Source organism: Sorghum bicolor, chromosome 10, assembly GCF_000003195.3.
Source record: "Sorghum bicolor cultivar BTx623 chromosome 10, Sorghum_bicolor_NCBIv3, whole genome shotgun sequence".
NCBI classification, from domain to species: Eukaryota; Viridiplantae; Streptophyta; class Magnoliopsida; order Poales; family Poaceae; genus Sorghum; species Sorghum bicolor.
In genome coordinates, this window is record NC_012879.2 from 4,045,221 (window position 1) to 4,070,828 (window position 25,608).

Consider the following 25,608-nt stretch of genomic DNA (forward strand, 5'->3'; position numbering starts at 1 on the left):
TAAACAAATTAGCAACTTGCTATAACTCAAGATTTGACAAGTGAATTTTACCAAGTTGTTGGAGATGTTCTAAGTATAGAGTTATTAGTATAATAAAGGGTATATTTTTTGTCGTGTTAAAAATTTGATTATAATTTCTCTCTCTCTTGCGTGGGTGTGTGTGCACCTCCTGCTATATACATAGCTTTGCCTCTAGTTATAAGATTACAACAAACTCGTACATGCGAGCCAGGAAACTTTGTTAGAGAAGAAAGTGGATCATATGTGATGAAGTATGGCCGTGTTTGGATACTCTGGCTCGGCTGGAGGTTAGAGTTAGTTTCTAGCTCAGGACTAGCTTTAAACTAGCTCTAGCTGAAGATGTGTTTGGATGCAAGGGTTAGAATGAAAATAAATATGACGGATCGGTATGGCGGCAGATCGGTACGGCGGATCAATCGCTAGGGAAGAGGATAAGCTCGATATCGTGTGGCCTGAGTTGGAGAAAAAAGGAATTAATATGGGTCCAAGCAGAACTAGCCCAAATAATCATCTCTTTGGAGGGATAGTTTTTTTGGGTGGGCTAGTTGCAAAAAACTAACTCTAACCCTCCTGTTTGGTTACTTTTGGGCTAGTTGAGCGTAAACTAGCCCAAACTAACTCTAGCCCCTGGATCCAAACAGGGCCTATGTCGTCAACAATTATATAAGTAGATTGCCAACAAATTGCAAATAAGCATATAATTAGCAATAGATTGTATCATTAATCACTCTTAGACTGTGAAGGTTTGCATGTTAAAAAAATCTTATCTAGTAGAGGGAAAACTTGGCGAGGATTACATAATTCGCCCGACTAAACACGCCACATGTTAAAAAAAAAGCTAGACCAACTTCACAAGAGATAGTCCGGGAATGAGAGAGATATCTTTTGACATGTTTTCTAGCTATGTATACATGGAAATTATTTATTTATTTTTGTTAGTATATATGATTCATTGTCACACAATAAAAGAGCGAGCTTTTCTTTAAAAAGGCTCTCCCTCTACAATACTTGTTCGATCCAAATGTCGTCTTATCTTAGCCTTCCATCATGTGGAGGATGTAGGATTTATAAATTTTGGCACTTAGAAAGTTATGATTTTGCTCTTTGTTCAAGTCATGTTATTTTAAATTTGCAGATTTTGCTTTTTGTTACATTATTTTATATCTGCCAATTTACATACAATCTTATATTATTAATAAAGTCATAATCCATCATGTTGTTTGTACATGTACAATCTTATATCATTGAAGTCATATTTTGTACTTCCTCCATTCCAAATTAGAAGTTATTTCAACTTTCTTAGAGAGTTGAAGCATCTCAACTTTGACCAAATTTATATAATAAAATAATAATATTTATGATACAAATAAGTACCATGGATTATTTGTTAATTGTATTTTTATATTATACCTATTTGATGTATAAACCTTTGTAATTCTCTCTTTACTTTTATTCAAACTTGAGAAACTCTATCTTAATAAGAAAATTGGAATAAATTATAATTTAGGAGCATTACAACACCGCCTGATCATGGGTTTTTTCAGAGCTATGAAAAAAATATATGGAATCACAATGTAGAGCATCGCGACAGTCCCCCAATTCTATTTTTCTTTGCGTCGGTGAACAAGCGACATTAACTCCACTACACTGGTGCCACTCATTCATATAATTCTGTAAATTTCTTTCATTTTATAGATTCAATAAATAATAATTCATTACCCTATTTCTGTACTTAAAGAACATATTGGGAATCCAGTTAATATTTTTATTGAATTTGAAAGTTTTTATAAACATCTGTGCATATTTACTAATATGATATAAGTAAGATTTTTTTAGGTACAAATACAATGCTGGTAAAAATATAAAACAAAGAAGAAACAGCCCTAAACGAAAGCAACAACACGCTACACCACAAAGACCCAAGACGCAGAAACCCACGGCGTTGATCACTGATCTGAGAAATCCAAACCCACACACAAGTGAAAGGCAACATAAATGCACACCCGCTCTGCACGGACCCAGAGGAGCAAGGCGCTGGCTGGCTAGCTGACACCGCGGAGCCGGGGACGGAATCCTCTGCCTGCCGCACGGCCGCGCCCGGGGAAAAGCGGCCAAAACCCCGTAAAAAGTCCAGGAAAAAACAAGCCCAAAGCGGGCGGAGGTGCGCGGGCGCGGGCAAGCAACCGGCCACCCACCGAGCTCGGCTCCGCTCAGCGGCAGCAGCACGGCATGGGCGCAAGCACTAAAAAGAAGCAAGCGGCCGCGCCTACAGCCCAAACTCACCTCGCCTTCTCTCTCTCTCTCCCCCCCCTTCGCCTCCTCTCCCAAAGTCCCAACGGAGCCGGCCGGGAGCTCTGTCGCCTCCCGCGAGGCTGTGTGGTGAGGAGGCGCGGACGAGATGAACGAGCAGCAGGGGCTCGGTGGCTTCGGCGGGGGCCGCGGGGGCGTGCAGGGCCACGGGCGGGAGGCGATGGCGCTCCTGCAGCACCACGACCAGCGGCGGCGGCAGCAGCTGGAGGAGGAGGAGGACGACGAGGCGGTGCGGCGCCAGATGTTCGGCGGGTTGGCGGCGTACCCGGCGGCGCTGGGCCACGGCCACCAGGTGGACTACGGGGAGGACGCCGGCGGGCTCGGGGACAGCGACGCGGGCGGGTCGGAGCCCGAGGCGCCGCCGGAGCGGACGCGCGGTGGCGGTGGGTCCGGCAGCAAGCGGAGCCGCGCTGCCGAGGTGCACAACCTCTCCGAGAAGGTGGTGCCGCTGCCATTTCTTGAAATCTCAGAGTTTTTTTTTTTCTTTTCTCGACGTGCTCTGCTTTCTTCTCAGTGCGAGTGCTAAAGATCGCGTCTTGGTTTTGTTGGCTTTTGGGCGCAGAGGAGGAGGAGCAAGATCAACGAGAAGATGAAGGCGCTGCAGAGCCTGATACCCAATTCCAACAAGGTCAGTGGAAACTGACAAGAGCTCTCTCTCTCTCTCTATATCTGAGTCTCTCGCTCGCTCGCAAAGGTTGTTCAGTTGTTAGTGCTGGACTTGACCGTAATCTGTTTCTGCTGTGATGTTTTTTGGGAGTGCAGACCGACAAGGCATCCATGCTTGACGAGGCCATTGAGTATCTGAAGCAACTGCAGCTCCAAGTGCAGGTGAGCAAATAGGACACGTCCACATGGTGTCGATGCATCTTTCTGGTACAAAACATTGACATAGAATTCGTACAATAGAGAGTACCCGGCCTTATTGATTCTTCATCAAATCCGTGACGACAGACTTGCATGACTCTTGATGCCAGTCATTTTATTACAACCAGCAGGGGCTGCTTGCATTATGTGTGATGGGTGCTTCTGCTTCGTTTAATTATTTTTGAAGAGATAGAGAGAGCTTCATTAATTTGCCGATACCTTCCATTTTCATCTGTTTACAGTTTAGGTTCGGACTGTTACCCCACTGTAGCTAAACTATTGATCAATGCCAAGCTTGCATGTTGTTTTGTTAAGTAAAAGCACGTCCCTGTCTCCCAGTTTATATGTTGGATGGCAATTTGGGCACTAAGTACTTTTCAAGATGTATACTTTGTTTAAAACATAATCTCATCAATCTGTATGACCTCAAGATAAATGATATGGCTAGTGAACTGGTAGAACTGCATTGTTATGTGCAAACCCTTATATGCTACGATACATGAACAGGAAAGGTGGTGGCAAAGATGGTTTGCAGTAGCCTAAGGTGCTAAATAATGAAGACACATAAGAAGTTCTGGAATCGCAATGTAGTGGCTAGTGATAGTCTGACTGTGAATGTGGTTAGTGTTAACCAAAAAAATACTGCCTGCCTTCACAGAAAATGCTAGGCTGTTTGTGACAGTGAGGGCCTAGTTTGGAACCAGATATTGCTATGTTCAGTGAATGCATTTTCATAGCACACTGCACACGTGTCAGTTACATACTATTCTAAGTTATATTTTAATGAGCAGTGTTAGTTGCTGAACTGCAACTATAAAGTGTGACTTTTACCTATTATTTTGTTATAGATGCTGTCTATGAGAAATGGTGTTTACTTGAACCCTCCATATTTGTCTGGCGCAATTGAGCCTGCACAAGCATCACAAATGTTTGCTGCACTTGGTGGGGGCAACATCACAGCGTCAAGCTCTGGGGCAGTGATGCCACCAGTAAACCAAAGTTCAGGAGTTCACCAGGCATTTGACCCATTAAATCCTCCACGAAACCAACCACTGTCTTTTGTGTTACCAAATGTAGACAAAACCATTCAAGAAGCTCCATTTCACTTGGAATCATCGCAGTCCCACCTTCGAACATTTCGAATGCCTGAATCTTCTGAGGTAATCATTTTATTGGGAGTAGATCAAAATCTTGATCCAAAGCCTCACCACCTTAAATATCGCTTTGTTGTTTCACAGGAACTTCCCTAACTTAGATTTTTCTTTGCAAGATGATGCTTCCGGGCGAGGTAGTGGCAAAGCACCAGTTAACTTCAACTCAAGAAAGAGTTAGTCTGCCAGGTTTGTGACAATTTACTTCCATTCATCGCACACCACACTTTTCTCTTCTCATCCTTGACATTTTGCTGACATTTCCCTTTGACCCCTTATAGGAATTGATATGAACCCCATTAGGCAAGAATCATCCATTGTAAATGCTGATCATTTCGATGGTTGCTCACATAGCAAAGAGTGACTACAAGATATGGTGCCAAAAAATGCAGGACAAGTTTAGGTAAACTTCTCATTTCATGCCTGAAGACTGAAGCGACATGTGAACCCTACCATGGTCAGGTTTAAAATTGGTGGTCGTTGTATAAAGTTACTCTGATAACTTGACCTTTCTGAACTAAGAAGTTAGACTATTGGCCTTGTTTTGTTAAAAATATGAAAACTAGTGATATTTCAAGCCTGAGTCATCGATTTATTTTTAAAAGCAAGTTTGATGGTGAAATTAATGTGATATTTAGATTAAAATCGACAAGAGTTCATTATAATTTGCAGTTATAAAGTTCAATTCTTCGATGGCTTCGACACATATCATAAATTGCATATTCCATCAGATAGGTGGGCTAAATGTGGTGGTTCCATAATGTAGAAGTTTGCATACATTCTATAGTGTTATTTCTAATGATCTGTCTGCTACAATGGGCAGGTTAGATTACAAGAATAATAAAGTATGTAGTAGCTCGCTTACTTCCTTACCTAAAATGCCAATTTTTTTTGTGGTTCTGCTGTTCAGTTGCTGTATGCTAACGTTTCTTTTGTTTTTTAGTCTTGGACAGCTTAGGAAATGGCGACTGATGAAACTGAAGTGAGGACCGAAGGCAGGACGACACAGTTCAGTAACCCAGCTGACACGCAGGCTTCCCCTTTATTTGCCTCTGTTACTGCAATAGTGACTCTTTTTTTTTTTGGAAGAGGTAGTGACTTAATTTTTTGATGAAGCAACCTGAAAGCTTCACCTTTCCTTTTTCTTTGAAAATTAGCATGGCAGTATTAATAGTACAAAACCATGTGCCGTTGCACTTGCACGTTTCATGGTATAATAATATGGAAAGCTACCAGGTGATTGAGACTGTAATGTGCTTGTCAACACTCGACAATTAGCAGCATAAGCCAAGCTGCGCACAGGCAACTGTCCCCACTCCCCAGTGGAGTAGTATCTTAGAACATCGGTCGCCGGCAACGGCAACAAGCCACAAGCCGCCGCTGGCCGGGTTTCTGTTACAAGATCAAACTGGAGTTGCCTTCCTCTCGACACTCTCCTTTTACAGGATGCACACGCACGCGCACCCACCCGTTACATGGGTTAGTGCCTGTTTGGTTTAGAAGCCCGCTTACTGGTTCGCGCAGCCGCCTCCTCCACTTGATCTCCAAGATCTTCAGCAGCGGTACCGGCACTGGTGACACCAAGCTGTAGAGATCTAGGTAAGAATCGGGGCTCCCTGTCCCTGCCGGTGGCGTCCAGTGAGCATTGTAGGCTACAACTGTCACCCGCACTCGCCAAACGCTTGTTGCACTGCTTGCATCGCGAGGAGTCGTCGTCTTGGATGAGAAGTTCGTTGCCGGCTGGCCCCTGCATGCAAATTGCAAAGCGGCGTGCACAGCACAGCAGCAGGTCAGCAGCACGCCAGCATAGCACAGGCACGCCACATCTAACGAAGACACGAGGTGACGAGGACATACCTCCTTCCTGATCATCGCCCAAGATTGTTCCTTTGGGTGACCATCTCCTATTAGCATCCGGGGCCTCAGACCAGCAGAGTTTGTTCGGACGCGAAGCCAATCATGGGTGGTGTGTATCTTGGCTCCATAGCGGCTGACGGCTGTCGCGCATGTGAGACAGAATCCCATCGGGCCACAGGAGAAGTCAGTCGCGACAATCGCCTTCTCTAAAGCTGTTTCCTTGCCCTCGCCTCCAGCCACCTGCAAATCGTTATATATTACTCAGTATTATACGATTGATTGTCGTAGAAGTGATAAAAAAAAAGTAACAAGACATACATAACACTTGAGGCTGCAGAATGTCAACAGTGATCCGTAAAGAAGGTCATCCGAGACGCTGTCAAGGCACATAGTGCAGCGGGGGTCACCATCACCAGACTTATACAGTTGATAGGGGCGAAGAGCACGGCAGTGTGTTTCAATTCCTTCAAAGATTGCTCTCCAGGACTCCTCGCCAGTAAGCCAAGCCACACATTTTTTGTTGTAATGACCCAATAATATGCTATTGTCTCGATGATTTGCATGGCTTCCGGTGAAAATTTCTTGGCATTCCAGACAGTAATAGTGCTTCTGAGCGCACTCTAAATCCATTATGCTCTTGGCAACAGCTAGAAGATTTTCTTTAATACCCTCAGCGCAACGACGGCAGAGGGTGGCGGAACCCTCACGCTGGCAAGCACAGCATGAACCCTCCTTGCACTGAGAAACAAACATCTTTAGAGATAAAATTCTTTACGAATTTCTCAGAGAATCAGAGAAATATACCATTGTCATCCCACAAGAAATGATCAAGACCAAATAGCTCAAATTAATAAAGTACATATCATTGGCAAAGAACTCCAACAGTGACCTCAACTAAGGCTTTACACATACCATACCATGATCCAAGTAACCACAATCTAGAATATATGGAACAATGTATATATGTGGTAGGAAAAGGGAAGGTAAATACGATCAATAACAAGTCTGATACACATTGTACTAAGAAAGAAATGTTCAGAGATAAATGCTCTACGGTTTTCTCAGAAATGTTAGAAAAAAATACCATTGTGATCCGATAAGAAATGATCAAGACAAAATCACTCAAATCCCTCAAGCACACATCATGACAAAGAACTCCAACAGTTACTTTCAACTAAGACTCTGCACATCATGAGTTTATGACAGAGCAATTCATAAAGAATAGACCACAGTTCAAACAAAAATCGACATGATTAATGTGATACATAAAGAACAGACCACATTTCATAAAGAACAGCAACGAAGGAATCTGTTCTTTAAAGTCACCACAATCTAGAACAGACCACAATTTCTGTATATGGTATGAAATGGGAAGGTAATAATGTGATCAATAAGTGCATCCTAAAGAACACCAAATGCAGAGGTGCAAGAATACAAGAAACTGTAACTAGCGCTAACTAGTATCAATAACTTTTGAGGGACTGATCACCGTGAAACCAAATGTCTTCGCCTCTTCGGAAAGAATTAACAGGTTCAGCCTTCTTTCGGAAGAAGTGAAGACTGAAGAGTTCCATTATGTTCAGACGTTGGCAAGAATAAACACAAGGATTGCACAATCACAGACAACAATTTTTGTATGTGGAAGCTAAACACTATTGTGATCAAGAACTGCATCCTAAAGAACACCAAATGCAGAGGCGCATGAATAGAAGAAACCGTAAACTATTGCTAACTAGGATCAATAACTTTTGAGAGACTGATCATAGTAAACTTGTTATAGCAAGAATTAACAGGTTTAATCTTCTTTCAGACGAAGTGAAGAGTTTAACGTTTCAGTGGCAGTTATTGCGAAAATCGACCGGAAGAAGAAACATCCACGCTGGGAAGGTGTTCCGAGTAACCCGTTCACGGGATGGACGCAAGGAGCAGAGGAGTTGAAAGGAGAAATGATGGCGAACTCACCGGAGGTGGAGGTGGAGGCGGGAGGGGCAGCAGCTCCGGGGTCGAAGGGATGGCCTCGACCCTCCACTGCATCATCGTGGTCTCGTCGTCGTTCCTGACATCGACGGTGACGAGGTTGTTCCAGTAGCGGTGCCTGCCGTTGGCGCGGACAGTCCGCTGGGCGCGGAGGTAGCGCTGGTCCTTGTTGTGCAACCGGACGTAGTTCTGGCCGGCTTCCACCCTTACGGCCAACCACACGAAGGAACCCTTCTGGTCCAGCGAATTGAAGTCGAGCTGGACGGCGCGGACGCCGCGGTGGCCGGACGGCGCATGATCGTCCTCGTTCGGGGCCGCGAGGTGCCGACCGTAGGCGGCGCCCTCGAGGAGGAGGTAGTTGACACCTTCCACGGGCCATACCTTCACCTTCCACACCACGTTTCGGAAGGGTACCGCGCCGAGCGGGCGCAGGGAGACCCCGCTCGCGTCCTCGTCGGCGTGGACGTACTTGTCGCGCGCGCGGTTGCGCAGCCGCACGAAGCCCCCGTCGGGGAAGAGGTCCATCACCGCGGCGGAAGGGCACCGGTGGTGGGGTTGTTGTGGTGGCGGCTGCGGCGGTGCGGCGAGCAGATGATCGGCGGGCTGTTTCGTGGAGGGGAAGGGGAGGGAGATGGCGAGAGCAGAGCAGGTGTTCGTTGGAACGGTTACGTTTGGGCGTTCCAATCCAAGGGCGGAGGCGGGGTATTTCAACTTCAGGCTTCTGGTCTTCTAGAGCCCTGGACTCGGGTCGGTTGCTCTCGGCCTCCTTCCACTGACATGTAGGACCACCGCTGGGCCCAGATACGCCTGCTGGTGAATACGCCTCCAACCAATGACCAATCCAGTCCAGCTGGCGAATACGCCTGCTGCTGCAAACTCAACAAGAACTACTCCTCCCTCCTCCATGCCTTTTATGTGTGATGATCTAAGTTTTTATGGTAGTTATTTTTTATATTAAAAAACTGACTAGATTTATAAACAATATTAGTAATATTTATATCTCAAATAAACGTATTATAAAACCGTGGGGGAAGTGAGGCTAGCTCTCCTAGGGTCCGATTTAGAGCCTAGGTTCATGGAGAGTGAGGGGAGAGATAGAACACAAGGCACAACCATGGGGGAAGAAAAAAAGGACGAGGGAGGAAGAAGAGGGTTGACACGAGTTTAAGTGCTGAGACCTCGACGTCGAGGTCTAGGGCTCGGCATTAAAGGACCCAATGCCAATGTCTTGATGCATGCTTGCCCGGTAGCCACATTGGATCCCACGTGGCATAGTTCATTGTAGACTGACATTTTTTGAGGAAATCGGCTGGGGAGACCCCCTACCTATATATTTTTTTTCTGTTTTTCTATTAAATGAAAGAATGAGAGCTGTACAAATTACAGGGCCTCCAGGGCCAAAAGAGAAATAAAGCAAAAAACAAAAAAGGAACATAATTACATGAGGTTGTCTCTCCAAAGTCTAAGTAGGAGGCTTTTCTCTTGTTTAGCTTTGGTGCAAACCAAGCCAAATTCCTCTTTGAACTGAAGATTCCATGTAGCGACAAGAGGTTGCGCATTGTCGAAGATGGCAGCATTTCTGGTTCTCCATATCATCCAGCACGCAGTTATGAGGATTTCTCTAAAAATGAAACTTCCAAACTCCCTTATGGCAGTGATTATCATATCTAGCGGTGGCAGAGAGAGTTTCTAGTGTATGGCTATGTTGTCCCAACATTCCTTGCTAAACGGGCACTAGAAAAAAGGATGATAACTTGTTTCTTCAAGGTTGGTGTTGCAGAGGGCACATGTATAATCGTCAAGATGCATATGCTTCCTTCTTAACATGTGCCTGGTATTTAGTCTGTCTCTTAGTAAGAGCCAAAAGAAAAACTTATGGTTACCCAAGTTGCTGTACATTGATCATCATATCTCGTGTGCTTCTTTACGATGCCAAGATTTGGGTCCATTTCTAGAAAAGGTTTCCCTGAAGATCTATTTGTAGGTTGTTTTTTTAATATAAAAAAGAGCCAAAATGCAAAATTTTCACCCATTTCTGGTAGCTCCATAGGCCAAATCTTCTCCCCCCTAGGCCCTCTTTAGGTCATGGATAGACAGTCACACACATAATCTGATACATCGATCCATAGTGACCTCGTGGTGAATGTTGAAGCCGCATTAATGCCTCACCGATGCTCCTCTCATCTCCCATTGTATGAAGCATGATGGAACTCTCGACAGGCTCACCGGAGCCCTCGCCTCTGTTTGTTGGTAAGGAACCCAAACTTTGCTTGGACGATTTTCACCTTTTTCAACTATCTAGTTGATCAATTAGAAACTCTGTGTTTTTTTATAACGGAAACTTTGTGTTGTTCTTGGTGAATCCCTAGTTGATGAAACAATGTTTTGTTCATGTGGTGATTGAAAAGTGAGAGAAAACTTTAGTGGAGCACTGAATGTTAAAGCGATGTTAGTTATATAATTTATATAAATACATAGCAAAAGCTATGTCTAGAAAAACCAAAGCATCTTGCAATTTAGAATAGAGTAATATATTTTCTACAAGATTATTTATCACTTCTGTTGTTATGAAAGTAAGTGTAAAGCAATCCCATAAATAAATCAACCTTCTTCATGACCAAAATAGTCTAAGTTACCCTCTAAGTCTGTATCAAAATTACCCAAATATATTTTTTATAGAAATAACCTAAAGTGATCGATAATCTTAGCAAAATAGTAATTTGGCCCCTTAATTAACTATCATATGAGGCATAATTTCGTCCTTGAACTTTCAAAATTGTTGTTTCAGACTTCAAACTTTTACTTTTGAGCTTCATTTCATTCTAGAACTATCAAAGTAGTCATTTCGGTCCTCAAACTTGATGATTCAATTTCATCAACGAACTATGCGCTTCTGCATTTTATAGTTCATGGAATGGATGACATTGAGCTGCACTTTGTAGTTATAAATGAAATTGGGTCCAAAGTGCAAAGTTTAAGGACTAAAACAATTAGTTTGATAGTTCTAAGATAAACCTGATTCTAAAGTTAGATTCTAAAGTTAGTTTGCGGAATAAAACAACTTTTTAAAAGTTTAGGAACAAAATTAAACCTCAGACAGGACTAAAAATGCCCGCTACAAATCTTCATCAAAATAGCTCAAGTTATATAACTCCTAAGAGCATCCTCAACCGTGTTGCATAGTTCGTTTGACAAATGGAGTTTGCCAAGTCCTAAATAAATATGACAAAGAAGAAAAGAAGCAATCTTCAATGGTTTGGCATTAATTATTTGGCAAAAAAAATCTAGTAGTGGGAGGAGGAAGTAGTCGCACGACCACGCGCGGGGACGACGGATTTCGCGCAAGGACGCGATGCCAAGCACGAAGGGGCATATGTGGGAGTCCTTCCCCTCTATTTGCCAAGTGAACAAACTTGCAAAGCCCAATTGCCAAACCGTTAGATATGTGTTTTTTAGAATTTTTTGGAAATACATGAATGCAAAGCCTATTTGCCAAACAGTTGGGGATGCTTTAAGTTTGCATGCATATTAGGCACATCCATTATTATATTCTCCCTCCATTCTAAATTAAAAAGACTATTTGATATTTTTAGATACATAATTTTTCTATTCACTTAGATATACATTTTTTTCTAGATACACAATACAATGTATTTGGAGAAAGCCAAAAGATCTTATAATTTAGAATGAAGAAAATATTATTGAAAACCAATCTAAAGTGACTATCAATAGTCAAATGCTCATATTTTTTTGAATTTATTTTAAGATTTAATGATGCTATTTTTTAGCGATACATGACTTATTTCTAATCATCGAGGCACAAGTGTTGACTTCGTCACTCGTTAATCTTAAGATTTGTCATTGTATCCACATGTGCTCTATAGAGATAGGGTGTGTGACTGTATGTGCATACATGCGTTAACAGAGGCAAAAAGATGTCACTAAAATTCGACGACCAAAAAAATACACATAATGCGACGTCTAGGCTGCAAGGTAACAATCCCACGAGAATTCTCAAACATCAAATTATATATATATATATATATATATATATATATATATATATATATATATATATTCTTAGGGATATATTGTGAGGCTTATTACATGGATGGCTTAGTAGGGGAAAAACCATGATGGACGGGCCGAATAAAACTTTTTTGCTGAACGTCCTTTTGCAACTCCTTTCCGCGCCTGTATCATCATAGTCTCTGGTAACAAAGGCGCGATCGTCTCGTTTCTCATGTTGAACACGCCACTATCACGAAAAGGATCTGTAAAACAATCCCTCGTAATATCATAGTCGCATATGAAGTAAATACAATCTGCCTGAGCTCCAGACTCAGAAGCCTGAACAGCCTTAGAGTATGGGCCAACAAAGAGTGCTTTGCCTCCTAGAGAATTGAGCCGTCTCCATTGAACGGAACAAGAAGAGGTGGTCAAATCGACCTCAAATACGTCAAATGAAAAGGTCCGGCTATGCTCCACCCGATCTTTCCGCAACGCGAACACTGACGACTCGCATCCAATCAGCCGTCTTACATGCAGTAATTTACCATTGGATTCTACAAGATAGTTCCAATACGCACAGATATGCTCCTTGCCAGCAATGGTTTTGCGTAGGTTCCCTGGATTATGGACGTCATTATTTGCGATGCATTTCATTGATGGGGTTTTTGGCTTGCATTTGCTGCTTGTTGACTCAACCTCATCAAGGACAAAGAGCTTCCTAGCTGAGAGAGCATATAGCTTCCCATTGACGAGTGCAATATCGCATACGCGCTCATGGTCAGGCACCCGGAATGCAGAGGCAGTCGAGAGCTGGCAGATGGAGATCACACTCTCAAACCTGCAATCTGTGATGAGTACCGCGAAATGAGAATCTGGCGATAGGTCGTCGTCCATGGACGAGAGCAAGACCATCTTGAGCAACTTGCGTTCGCTGGGGTAGTCATCTACTGGCTCGTGACGCCAGATGGTGTCTGCATCAGGTAGCCGCATGACATTCTTGGAGAAAGGGTTCATCAGTGACAGCGGCGGCGAGCCCCCGTCGCCGACATGCTGCTCGAGAAAGAGCCAGTTGCCCACGGAGCCATGACACCGTGAATTGCCCGGTGGTACTGAAGGCAAGCAGTAGATTTTACCGTCCGCGATGCTGAGGAAGGTGCAGTCACGGAGGGTGAGCCACGGGAACGGAGGGGGCTCGGGCCCTAGCCAGGCACAGTGGCGGCGCCATGGGCGGCAGACTGCTGCCAGCCGGACGCGATCCGCTAGGGAGGGTAGCCGCCTGAGTACAAGCCCTAGGAGATCTGGCTCCAAGCCTGCCCAAGATGAGCAGTGTCTGGCAGCCGCCGCCATCACGCGAGATCGAGGCGGGTGGCTAGCAGCTTCTCGTTTCACAACGAACTGGCTTCGACTTTGAGCGCGCCGGCGGCGGCAACGAAAGGAACCAGACGCAGACGACGGCGGTGGGCCGTGGTTTCCGACGTACGGTGTTGGGACTTGGGGAGGCTCAGGGTCACCGGGGGGACGCCACGGGAATATATAGCCCCGGCGGCGGCTCCGCCCAGTCCGGTGCCTCACGGAGTCGGACGCTGCAGGAAAAGTGGGCCGCGGCTCGGACTCGGAGCACGCGAATAGTACGCGAGATGGATTCCTACAGGCCCAGCAGTACTCGAACTCGAACCGGCCCAAGGCCCAAAAAAAAATGTGGATCCCTTCCAGTCCCAGACGCGACCTGTGCACGCGAGCGGCCCCGATCGGTGTCGCGTCACTGCGATCGCCAACGAAATCCTCCCGTATTTCGCAACGCCGACGGCTCAACCACTCCCGCACCACCACCACCAGCAGCAGCAGCATGCGCCCCGGCCTCTCCGCTCCATGACGACCCCGCCCCAGCTCCTCCTCACCGCCCAATCGGCCGCCGCGCTCCTCGTCCTCCTCGGCCCCACCGCCCGCGCGCGCAAGCGCCTGCGCCGCGACGAGGCCGGCTCCGCCTCGGACGCCGAAGCGACCGACCCCGACCCCGACCCCGACCCGGCACCGCAGCAGGCGACACCTGCCGCGGCCCCGGAGCAGGAGACGCCACATCCGGCGGCGGCGGCGAACCTGCCGCTGCCGCTGCCGCCCACGAGCCTGGACGACTACCCGCTCGCGTTCCGGGTCTCGGCGCCCACCTTCCACTTCCTCTCGGGCCTGCTCGACCCGCTCCTCTCCCACCCTTCCCTCCCGTCCCCGGTGCTCCTCGCGCTCGCGCTCGCCCGCCTCGCGTCGGGGCTGCCCTACCCGGCGCTCGCGGCGCTCTTCCGCGTCCCGCCCTCCGCCCCCCGCGCCGCCTCCCGCCGCCTCCGCCGCGTGCTCCTCGCCAATTTCCGGTTCTGGCTCGCCTTCCCCTCCGACCCTACCAGCGCCTATTCCGCCCCGCTCCCCTCATGCCGCGGCGCGCTCTGCTGCGCGCGATTCGCCGGTCCTACCGGCCCGCTCGCCGCGCAGCTCGTGGCGGGCGCCTCTTCCCGTGTGCTCTCGCTCGCCGCGGGATTCCGCGGCGACCGCACGGACCTCGGGGTGCTCAGGCTGTCCTCGCTGTATCAGGAGGTCGAGCAGGGGAAGTTGCTTGACTCCCAGCAGTACTTGGTCGGGGATGGGGGTGGGTACCCGCTGCTGCCCTGGCTCATGGTGCCGTTCCCAGGGCCTGTGGTGCCTGGCTCCACTGAGGCGGAGTTCAATGCTGCGCACAAGGCAATGTGCCGCCCGGTGAGGCGTGCTATCCGGAGCTTGATGGGATGGGGAGCCATCGCTAGGCTCCGCGAGGAGGAAAGCTCTCGAGCAGCTGTGGCATGCATTGGGACATGTGCGATGCTTCACAATGTGTTGCTGACTAGGGAGGATTACTCTGCATTGGCGCCAGATGTTGAGGAGGCAGAGAGTGATTTGGGGGAAATGCACAGCCATAGAGATGACGCCGGTGCCGGAGCAGAAGGACTCGAGGTTGATGGCCGTGCATTGGCGTTGCGGAGTGCATTAGCAGCAACAATGAAGGACCTGCGAGCGCCTGACTAGCGATGGTGATTGTTTCACAATTTCTGTCATTGTCGATTTCGATTCTTTTTAATCATATATAGTTTGTGTAGTGGTGAATATTTTGATTCAATTGGATTTGTCACTCTTCAGTTAGTTGCTTGCTCAATGAATGAAGAAAGAAATTAGACTGTCACTTGACGCATCTTTGGATTTGAAATTTTGAATATTTCGAGTGTTGACTCATTATGACTGTATGCACTCATCTAGTTGTTGAAATCCAACTCTGAGCATTTCTACACCAGATAGCATTACAAGTGGATACATTTTATGTAGAACAAGTTATAGAATTATATATACTGAAGCTCCTTATGGAGTTTGGATACACTTCATTAAAGTTGCCCCCAAGACATGGCTCCATTCAACCATTCTGTGCTACAGCACACTAGTATTATTTTATTCACCTGTCCATTATCACAGCATGCACATCAGCTTGGTAGAAGAAAAAACTAGCTAAATTATGCAACACTATTCCACTAGTGAAAGCAGAGTTTTAAGGATATGGTCCATGCTAGGTCTTTTGCTCCTCTCCTCTTCCACGCATGATACCGCTATCTTTAACATCGTGGCTGCTTGTAAGTAGTTGAATTCTCCATCCAGTCTGCAGTCAACAAACTCCAGGAGCCACGACAGATCTTGGGTTGCCAATTTCTCTTTGAGAATCTCAGCAGAGCATCGAATAGACATTTCGACCACCTCCTCGCCCTCAATTACCCAACTGGAAACCCGGACCCCTTTTACTAACTCGAGGAGCACTACACCATAGCTGTAAACATCAGCCTTCCCTGTTATTGGAAGATTTAGAGACCACTCTGGTGCTATGTACCCTCTAGTCCCATGCACCCTTGACAGCATCTGTGCTCCTGCTCCTCGACTTAGTACTTTAACCAATCCAAAATCTGCAATTTTCGGTTCGAATTCTTTATCTAACAATATGTTCTCTGGTTCAACATCACAATGCACGATCCATTCATGATGGAGATATGCCAGTCCTTTTGCCACTCCAAGTGCAATATTGTACCTTTGGCTCCATTGCAGCACATAAGTCAAGTCCTGATAATCAAACAGAAATCTGTCTAACGAACCATTTTCAACAAACTCGGAAACCAATAGCTTGTGAGTTTGCTCAGCACAGAAGCCCCAAATTCTTACCAGATTCATATGATATATTCTTCCAATGACGCTGAGCTCAGATCTGAACTCTTGTTCTCCTTGCATCATATTACTTAGCTTCTTCACTGCGACCTCCCTTCCATCATCAAGGACTCCCTTGTAAACTGCTCCTGATGTGCCACTTCCGAGCTCTTCTTGGAAACACTTGGTTGCCCTCTCTAACTCCTTGTAGCTGAACCTTCGGAACTGGCTGGAAATGATCATGTAACCTTCGTCCATAGTCTCTGGTCTTCTCTCCCATTTGTTAACAACCCAACAGCCTACTATGATTAAAGTCACTTCAATGACAAGCAATGTCAATGCAGAAGATAGGAAGTATCCAAACTTGAAACTGGAATGGTCAGCCGCGAACATTTGTGATGAGGGGTATGCTTCCTTTTCAGTAACTTTGCAAATATGTATTGGTCCAGGAGCCAATTCTGGTGAAGACCATACTGCCTTTGGAGTTTTCAGATAGATATCATTGTAAGGATCTGCGAAGTTCCTGCCGTTGAAAAGAAAGGCCTTTGGATAACATTCACCTGTTCCCTTCCGGTAACCAAAAGCTTGGCAGTTGGTATTGTTCAAGCACATATCCCTGCACATCCACCATGGCGCCAGTTCAGAATAGTTTAAGTCATAGCCCCATAAGTCCGTTCCAGGAAGCTTCCTAAATGAAAAGGGCATGGTATTAGTTTTGCGCCTGCAACCTTTGCTCCAGTCACTTGGTTCAATCATCTCAAATCCTTCAAGGCAAGAACATGACTCTAGCTCCAATCTGTATTTACACAGGCTGTTTGCTCCACACAGTCCATGTATATTGCACATTCGAGGGAATGCCATCCAAGAGACTGACCAACTGCCAGTGGTTATGTTTAGGCTATACAACCTAAGGTTACCATCATAGTCAAGAGTCAATCTCCTCATCATCTCATCGCCAAGATCAGAAGCTTCAAATTCTAGCTGGTCACTTGCCACAAACCGTCCTGTCTGATCAAGAACCCCATACCGGGTACTATTATAGGTAGTCCTACCATTATCCCATGGCATGTAGAATGGATCTGGCCAATATATGCTACTAGTCTCAGGACCATTGTAAATAAGAGTTAGGATGTTGTTACTGGCAAAGTAGAAGGCATAGAAGCCTGAATAGAGCAAACCCCTAGCAGAAGCAGATACCAACTTAGTATTTCGAGTCATCGGCTGCAATGGTAGAAGTGTATCAGTTGGTGAGTCGAAGCTTCTCCAGAGGTGACGCCCATCTGTATCCATGACAACAAGGTTGCCACTATTGAGAAGCATTGCACGATCACTTCGAGATGCGGTTGTGTTGGTGCTCCATATGACCATGCCATTATAGTCCACAAGGATCAAGCCTCCATTCTTCCGGAAGATGAGCCTGGAGCCCCTGCCATTAACTGGAGCATCACGGTTAGCCGTCCAGGAGACAGTCTTGCCAGATGCCCAGGAGAACCAGATAGAAAAGGTGAAGGCGTTGGTGGCCACCTTGTAGAAGCCACAGGTGAAGGCACCATTAGGTGACACTAGGATGGCTGTGGTTACATCCTGGGTGGAGATGGAGGAGCCTCTAGCAAGGTAGCTCTGGTCGTTTGCAACAGAAACAGAGGATAATGATATAAGAAAGGAGACAAATGTGGTGAAAATGCAGAGGTCTCTCATGGCTATGGCTACTTGGCAAAGGTGCACAGAGGAAAGATGGGTGAGTCATTTATAGCGTATGTGTTGATGAAGAGCCAATAGGTTCCCTGGCGGCTTCAAGTGGCCATCTATGTCTGACTTTCTGTGGCTTGTACGTGAGTACCAGTAGCTGGGAATGGGACTGATTGGTGGATGACCTGTAGAGGACGGTAAGGCCATATGTAGCAGCCGGTTGACTATGTGATCCCAAATCAGGACGTCTTTGAAACTTGTTTCTGTATTAAACTCTAATTTCTTCAGTACTCTTTTATAGTTCTATAGCCGCCACACAGTATTTGTCAAAATGTTTGTTTGTTCAGGTCTTCCCATACAGTGACATTGCCGTAGTGTACCTGTTGTTTCTGGTTTCTTTAGGCCTTGTTTAGTTCATCCCAAAAACCAAAAAGTTTTCAAGATTTTTCGTCACATCGAATCTTGGGGCACATGCATAAAGCATTAAATATAGACGGAAACAAAAACTAATTGCACAGTTTGCCTGTAAATCATGAGATGAATCTTTTGAGCCTACTTAGTCTATAATTGAACAATAATTGTCAAATAAAAACGAAAATGCTACCGTATCAAAAAGTTTTGGCAACTAAACAAGGCCTAAGCCTTACCGACATCCTTTTCTAATGAAAAAGGATTCCTGTCGCAACCTCAAGTGTTAGATGTATTGAAAATTCAGACATTGCATTCAATGTTGCAGACAGTTACTTGGATAAACCCTGCATTGAGCAAGTAATCAACAAAGACCGGAATCTTGTTTCTATTGAATCTTACATAATCTTCCTAGGTATGACACTGCCTACGTAGCATGTGTACCTTGAATTGGACAAAGGTTAGACAGAATGAGCAGTTCTATAGTTGTGACCTTACTATAGCCAGGATTGGGACTTCACCAATGCCTCAGGAAACGTGTCAAGAGATTGGGACTTGACCAATGCCTCAGGGAAACGTGTCAAGGGTGGTTTGTTTGTCTAGTGCTGGATATTTCTTATATTTACTGGGTTGTAAAGTTTATTGCCTGTTAGTGAATCAAACAGGAAGAAACTAGACTACCACTAGATGCATCTTATTCTTGATGTTTTTTTTACCATATTTTTAAGTATAACTTTATCCAATCTTCTTAGTTTGTTAGGATCAAGTGGTTAGCATACCGAGGTGATAAGTACTCAGCCTTAGCTCGATTCTCCTAACGTCTACATTTTTTTTCCATGCTAAATTATTTGGGCGACCAGCGAGCCACAGTTTTTTAGACGAGCATATAGCCACAGTTTTTTTTCAGATAGCCAACATCATTTTTTAACGATACGTAGACAAAAGTACTTTAATACAAAAATGAAAACAACTTTTAACAACTAAACAAGGCTCCCTGATCTTGTCAGGGACCTACGTCTTCCAACTCTTTGGCCTTGTTCTCGACGATATCCTTCCTTGCACGGCGCTTGGATCGCAGGAAGAACGCCGCTTTATTTTTGTCCTTTATTATTTCACCGAGTGCGTGCCACAGACGTTGGTTCGACTCTGTTACACCCGCTTCCCTGGCCTTCATCAAGATCTTCTTGACCGTTTTGTCCGCTGTACGCTTGAACCTTATTCGTCCAGAGCTATGCGTCTTTCTCCCGCTGCTCTTCCTGCCCTGCCCTTCCTGCAAAACGAGATTATAATATTTAAATTTAAATATTAAGCTGGATTAGAATAGAAATTAAACTAAACTCTCCTCCGTACTTGACTTGTGGCCGCCACTGAAGCCGAGGCGTGCGGACAATATGTAGGATGAGAGGGAGCTCCGCTTGCACCCAATGGAGGATAGCTTTCGTGTGCTATGACTCCGCTTGGGTGGTGCCCCCCATAGAAGTACGGCGTGCAGGGGTAGACGGTAGGAACAGCGCCGGGCGTGTAGGAGTAGACGCCGGGAACAGCGCCGGGGCCGTATGGAACGCCGACCGGGTAATGCGCCTGCAACGGTGGCGGCGGGTAACAAACCGGCTGGTAAGGTGGCACCGAGAATGGATGATAGGCGACGCCGTAGCTGGGAACTGCGTTGGTGTCGGCGTCGACGCCCGAAACGTAGGCACCGGTGGCTAGAGAGAGGAGGGCCGGCGCGTTGACGTTCTGTCCAACGTTGCCGAAATTGTAGCCGTCGCCGACATTCGTCGACGGGATCGTCGAAACGGTCGACGCCGCCATGTTATAGGTTGGATCATCTAGCATCGTCGCCATGAGATTATCCAGTAGCGGCGTTAAGTTGAAGTATTGGTTCTCGTAGCTTGAGCCTTCGCTCGCCATCGCACGGAGACAGAAGTTCACTCTGAAAACCAAAAGTTTTTAAGATTCTCCGTCACATCAAATCTTGTGGCACATGCATGAAACATTAATATAGACGAAAACAAAAATTAATTACACAGTTTAGCTGTAAATCTCGAGACGAATCTTTTAATCCTAGTTAGTCTATTATTAGATAATATTTGTTACAAACAAACAAAAGTGCTACAGTACCGAAAAATTTTCACTTTTCGGAACTAAACAAGGCCAGAGGGGAGAGCGCGAGGCTGAGTTGCGTGTGCGGCTTGAGAGGCTGAGTTGCGTGTGGCTTAAGTTGGACCCAGGGTACAGCGCGAGGCTGAGTTGTGTGTGCGGTTTGGAGTTACGTCCGGAGGTGCATATAGATATATATACTGAGCCGGGCAGCGGGAGAGTGCTCTCTGTGACAGTTGCCAGGTACACACACTTGCACAATGGATAAAGAACTGAGCCGGGCAGCGGAAGAGTGCTCTCTGTGACACACACTTGCACAATGGATAAAGAACTGAGCCGGGCAGCGGGAGAGTGCTTACAGTTGCCAGGTACACAAATTTGCACACTGCATCGCGGTAGCGCCCAGACCAGTCACAAGAGCGGACCATGTGGCCACGAGCCAGGAGCACTATTCGCATGCAAGCATCACCGAGCCCCATGAGGCCTGTTTGCATGTGGCCACATGCAACTACAGTTTCGCTTTTTTGTCTTGCATTGTTCCTCCTCCGGCATGCATGATAGTTTCTAAAATTTTTTGTTTTATGATATTATAGCATTTTCATTTTTATTTGACAAATATTATCTAATTATAGACTATTTATCTCGTGATTTACACACAAACTATATAATTAGTTTTATTTTTATTTATATTTAATGCTACATACATACGTCGCAAGATTCGATGTGACGGTGAATTTTTGAAAAATTTTGGCTACTTTTTGGTAACTTTTCAAAATTTTCCGTCCACATCAAATCTTGCCGCAAATAAATAGAGCATTAAATATAGACGATACTAAAAACTAATTGGACAGTTTGCCTGTAAATCACGAGATGAATCTTTGAGTCTAGTTAGTCCATGATTTAACAATATTTCTCAAATAGAAACGAAAATGCTACGGTAGCCAAAGTGTACATAGACCGAAGTATACAAATAATTAAACCAAGTGAAACACAAGTACCCTGTTGGCCCATATTAACAATAGTGGAGCTTCGAACGAACAGTATTATGGACATATATTACGCATGATAACATATAAGGTACTCTCAAGATATTTCACAAAAGATTTGCATAAGACTCCCAGTAATGTTTCGGGCAACAGAACACATTATTTTGTCTCACGGCATCAGCCAGCCAGAACGATAGCTGTCAGTAACAACACTAGACATTATTCCACCAGTGTAAGCAGAGCTTCAACGACATTGCTCATGCTTGGTCGTCTTCTCCTCTCCTCTTCCACACATGAGACTGCAATCTTTACCATCATGGTTGCTTGTGAATAATCGAATTCTCCACCCAATCTACAATCGACAAACTCCAGAAGCCATGAATGGTCTTCTCTTGCCATTTTCTCCTCTAGTATCTCGGCAGAACATCTAACAGCCATTTCCACCTCCCCCTCCGCCTCGCCTTCCACTCGCCGAGTGGATACACGCATCCCCTTCACTAGCTCAAGAAGCACTACTCCGTAACTGTAAACATCAGCCTTGCCGGTGATTGGAAGATTTAGAGCTCATTCTGGTGCAATGTACCCCCAGTCCCATGAACTCTTGACAGCATTTGTGCTCCTGCTTCTCGACCTAATAGTTTTACCAATCCATAATCTGCTAGCTTGGGCTCAAAGTCTTCATCTAACAGTATGTTCTCTGGTTTAACATCGCAGTGGATGATCCATTCAAGGCATTCATGGTGGAGAGACGCCAGTCCTTTTGCTACCCCTAGTGCAATGCTGTACCTTTGGCCCCATTGTAGTACAGGAGATAGGTTCTGATTGTCGAACAGAATCCTGTCTAAAGAGCCATTCTTAACAAATTCAGAAATCAAGAGCCTGTAACTCTTCTCAGCACAAAATCCCCAGATTCGCACCAGATTCATATGATAGATTCTTCCAATGACACTTAGCTCTGACCTAAACTCTTGGTCCCCGTTGTGGACTACATCATTTAGCTTCTTAACTGCAACAATCCTTTTGTCACCAAGCACCCCCTTGTAAACTGCTCCTGATCCTCCACTTCCAAGTTCTTCCTGGAAACACTTGGTTACATTCTGTATCTCCTTGTAATTGAACCGTCGGAACTGGCTGGAAATTATTGTGTAGCCTTGGTCTGTAATCTCAGGTCTTCTCCTCCCATTTGCAGGTGGTCATCACGGCAAATGCTGAAACCGGCGTCACTTGCAGGTGACAAAACAGCTCATCAGTACTGTACTGGGTGGGACATATTATTGGTCGTTGCATTGGGTCTTTTTTTTTGAGTGGTGTACACGGCCCCATGTATCATGTATGTATACATGAGTCACTGAAAAGTCAGATGCGTCTGGTAAGGGAAAGCGATGACACCGAAATATGACTCCTTTGGGCTTTGGTGGCCATCCATGGCGATGGTGACCTTTGTCTTCTCGCTTCGCTGCCTAGCTGACTCACTAATTGTGTTGAACTAAGCTCGTTAGTTTAGTTAGTATAGGAACCGGATAATTAAATAAATGACGGAGCACCTGGATCATCAGCAGGGCTGTCTCGTTGTGTCCTCCCAGTCCCAGATAAAGATGGGAACGGTGCTCCAAACGGTGGTTCTTCTCTAGTGTAACTAAATAAAATAAATAAAAAAAAATGAGAAAAAATATATATTTAGTTCATTTAGTAGAACCGCGGATATCTATTTAGAGGGCTATCCCCATCCTTACTCTCAGAACAGAAAGGTCACACACACACATCACAGACAGGCGACAACTGCAGCATCTAACATTTGTTTAGCTTGTGATCCATATCCGTGCTCACCAACGCTGGGGGAATCTGCTCCACCCCTCACGGCATTGGCATTGGCATTGGCCCCGCAACGCGTGGAGCGCGCGGCCCGTAAAGTGGCAGCCCGTATCAGCTGTCGCTCATGCGCTGCTTTTGCCGTCCAACACGCGCCCGCGGCCGGAAAAATGGCCGAGCTGCTTTTAGGGGTTGTTTAGTTCACCCCAAAACCAAAAACTTTTCAAAATTTCACATTACATCAAATTTTACGACATATACATGAAGTATTAAATATAGATAAAAATAAAAATTAATTACACAGTTTACCTATAAATTACGAGACAAATCTTTTAAACCTAGTTACTTCATAATCGGACAATGTTTATCAAATAAAAACGAAAATGCTACGGTATCAAAAATAAAATAAATTGATCTAAACTTACCTGCCGTGCCCGTGCCGTGCGGGGCGCCGGGCGGCGTCTAGAATAGATAGAGTGGCCTCCAGCAGGCCAGCACGTCGCCTACGACAACAAGGGGCTTACGCTGCGGCGCCTGCGCCTTTGTCGTGCGCAACCGGCCGCCGTTTGTCCGTCTCGTCACCAGGGTGTTCGTGCGTGCTGCCTCATGCAAGCACTACTACGCCCGCGTCGTCGTCGGGGGGAAAACACACACAAAAAAAAAAACACGTCATGTGGGCGACAAGAATATAATAAATTGAATATAGATTTGCCTTAGACGAGGTTATTGGCAGTGCCACGCTGAACACAGCGAATATAAACATAGCCGCCGCGTTGAGTTCGGGCGCAAATATTTTTTTTAGCTTGATACTGGACTGTCAGCGTTTAAATCTAGAAAAAAAAATATTGTTAAATGACTAACATATTTGGGTGATAAGCTCAAGCAAACAAGACGTAAAATTTAAGAGTATCACATAATGATGTTATATTGAGTGTTCAGATGATAATAATAATAATAATAATAAGTCCTCAGTAATTAGCGAGACGAAATTATTAAACCTAATTAATCTGTTATTAGTAACATGTTCACTACATTGTCAAATCATTGACTAATTATACTTAAAATTCATCATGCAAATTAGTCGTAAACAGGGTTAAAAGATCTAAAACGACTTGATTTGTGCAAACGACACCACACCCTAAAACAACTTTGTTTACATTGGTAGTCATACATACTCATATGAATGTCCGTTTAATTTCATATATGTTTGGACCAAAATTTGCCGCATTGCTAACAATCTCGACGGGCTTGCCTACCAAAATCAATTTTCAAGTTCCTTCGTCCGTCTCCTCAGAGCAACTCCAACCATTATGTAAATGGACTTGCCATTTACCAAAATGCATAAAACTCTAAAAAAAAACCTCTCCAATCGTTATGCATTTGGACTTTGCATTTTACATAGCTATGCATTTGGAGGGGGAAACTTGGCATATATGCCAAAGGAGTCCGGCTATGCAAATAGAGATCACGGGATTCTCGGTTCCATCTCGCGGGCTTTTTTCTTCCTTTCGCGCGGTTTTCCTTCGCGCCGCCACCACTTTGCACGATAGGAGAAGCATCGCGCGTCCTCCTTCGCCAGCTTCGCAGCTCAGTACATCGAACAAAGACCACATGAATTGGATCAAGATATTCGGCTACGAAGTTCAAACCTTGGCGATGCGCTATGCAATACGGCTAGATCCATTCTCCGGTACCCTCGATCCCATGTTGGCTTCACGAAATTCTGCTGCTCGCGAGCTGCAACAGCTTGACTGATGGCGGCGACCTGCCTTGACGACGAACTGATGGCGGCGACCGGAAACTGATGGAACAAGACTTGATGGAGATCGGTACTGGAGCCAAGGGGCGAACCTGTACGACGACGAACTGATGGCCAACAGGCGACGAACTGGTACGGTGAACAGGAACTAACAGAACGGGAGATCGGTATTGCCAACGGGAACGACGAACTGCGCAGCTCACGATCGGTACTGCGCGGCTGTTTGGCACGGGAATTGGTGAACGGGAGACGACGGCGGGCTGTTTGGCGCGGGATCGATTGGCCGCGCATGAAGGAGTGCCGTGAAACAAAATTTCCGGGAAAAAAAAGATGATGGACTTGGCATTTTGCATAACGGTTGGAGATCACCCAATTTTAGCCTTACCATTTTCATTTGGGGGTTTGTAATTTGCCTAAAATGCATAACTTCAAATGCATAATGGTTGGAGATGCTCTCATAGTGGAC

At 45.5% G+C, this 25,608-nt stretch overlaps 5 protein-coding genes across 6 annotated transcripts; 2 read left to right on the forward strand and 3 right to left on the reverse strand.

The window, feature by feature from the left end:
• On the forward strand, positions 2,149 to 5,598 carry LOC8076144 (transcription factor bHLH78). Of its 2 annotated transcripts, XM_002436503.2 has the most exons (7): positions 2,164 to 2,770; positions 2,894 to 2,959; positions 3,094 to 3,159; positions 4,044 to 4,355; positions 4,466 to 4,535; positions 4,628 to 4,749; positions 5,290 to 5,598. In XM_002436503.2, the coding sequence occupies exons 1-6, from the start codon at positions 2,420 to 2,422 to the stop codon at positions 4,708 to 4,710; spliced, it is 948 nt and encodes a 315-aa protein (XP_002436548.2). In that variant the 5' UTR covers positions 2,164 to 2,419; the 3' UTR covers positions 4,711 to 4,749; positions 5,290 to 5,598. The 2 variants fall into 2 exon arrangements, 1 of the variants encoding a protein (XP_002436548.2); XR_002448893.1 differs by lacking the exon at positions 5,290 to 5,598 and having other exon boundaries at positions 2,149 to 2,770; positions 4,434 to 4,535; positions 4,628 to 4,646.
• Positions 8,109 to 8,705, reverse strand: LOC8076145. Its single transcript, XM_002437848.2, has one exon. The coding sequence runs from the start codon at positions 8,703 to 8,705 to the stop codon at positions 8,109 to 8,111; it is 597 nt and encodes a 198-aa protein (XP_002437893.2).
• On the reverse strand, positions 12,297 to 13,538 carry LOC8070881. The gene has a single exon (XM_002437849.1). The coding sequence runs from the start codon at positions 13,536 to 13,538 to the stop codon at positions 12,297 to 12,299; it is 1,242 nt and encodes a 413-aa protein (XP_002437894.1).
• Positions 13,957 to 15,426, forward strand: LOC8070882 (protein ALP1-like). The gene has a single exon (XM_002436504.2). It carries the CDS (start codon positions 14,061 to 14,063, stop codon positions 15,237 to 15,239), a length of 1,179 nt encoding a protein of 392 aa, XP_002436549.1. The 5' UTR covers positions 13,957 to 14,060; the 3' UTR covers positions 15,240 to 15,426.
• On the reverse strand, positions 15,591 to 18,314 carry LOC8076146 (putative receptor protein kinase ZmPK1). Its single transcript, XM_002437850.2, has one exon. The coding sequence runs from the start codon at positions 18,087 to 18,089 to the stop codon at positions 15,726 to 15,728; it is 2,364 nt and encodes a 787-aa protein (XP_002437895.1). The 5' UTR covers positions 18,090 to 18,314; the 3' UTR covers positions 15,591 to 15,725.

Coding starts and splice junctions, on each gene's coding strand:
- LOC8076144 (XM_002436503.2), top strand. CDS start 2,420: ATGAACGAGCAGCAGGGGCTCGGTGGCTTCGGCGGGGGCCGCGGGGGC. Junction 2,771..2,893: donor TGCACAACCTCTCCGAGAAG/GTGGTGCCGCTG, acceptor TTTTGGGCGCAG/AGGAGGAGGAGCAAGATCAA. Junction 2,960..3,093: donor TGATACCCAATTCCAACAAG/GTCAGTGGAAAC, acceptor TTGGGAGTGCAG/ACCGACAAGGCATCCATGCT.
- LOC8076145 (XM_002437848.2), bottom strand. CDS start 8,705: ATGGACCTCTTCCCCGACGGGGGCTTCGTGCGGCTGCGCAACCGCGCG.
- LOC8070881 (XM_002437849.1), bottom strand. CDS start 13,538: ATGGCGGCGGCTGCCAGACACTGCTCATCTTGGGCAGGCTTGGAGCCA.
- LOC8070882 (XM_002436504.2), top strand. CDS start 14,061: ATGACGACCCCGCCCCAGCTCCTCCTCACCGCCCAATCGGCCGCCGCG.
- LOC8076146 (XM_002437850.2), bottom strand. CDS start 18,089: ATGAGAGACCTCTGCATTTTCACCACATTTGTCTCCTTTCTTATATCA.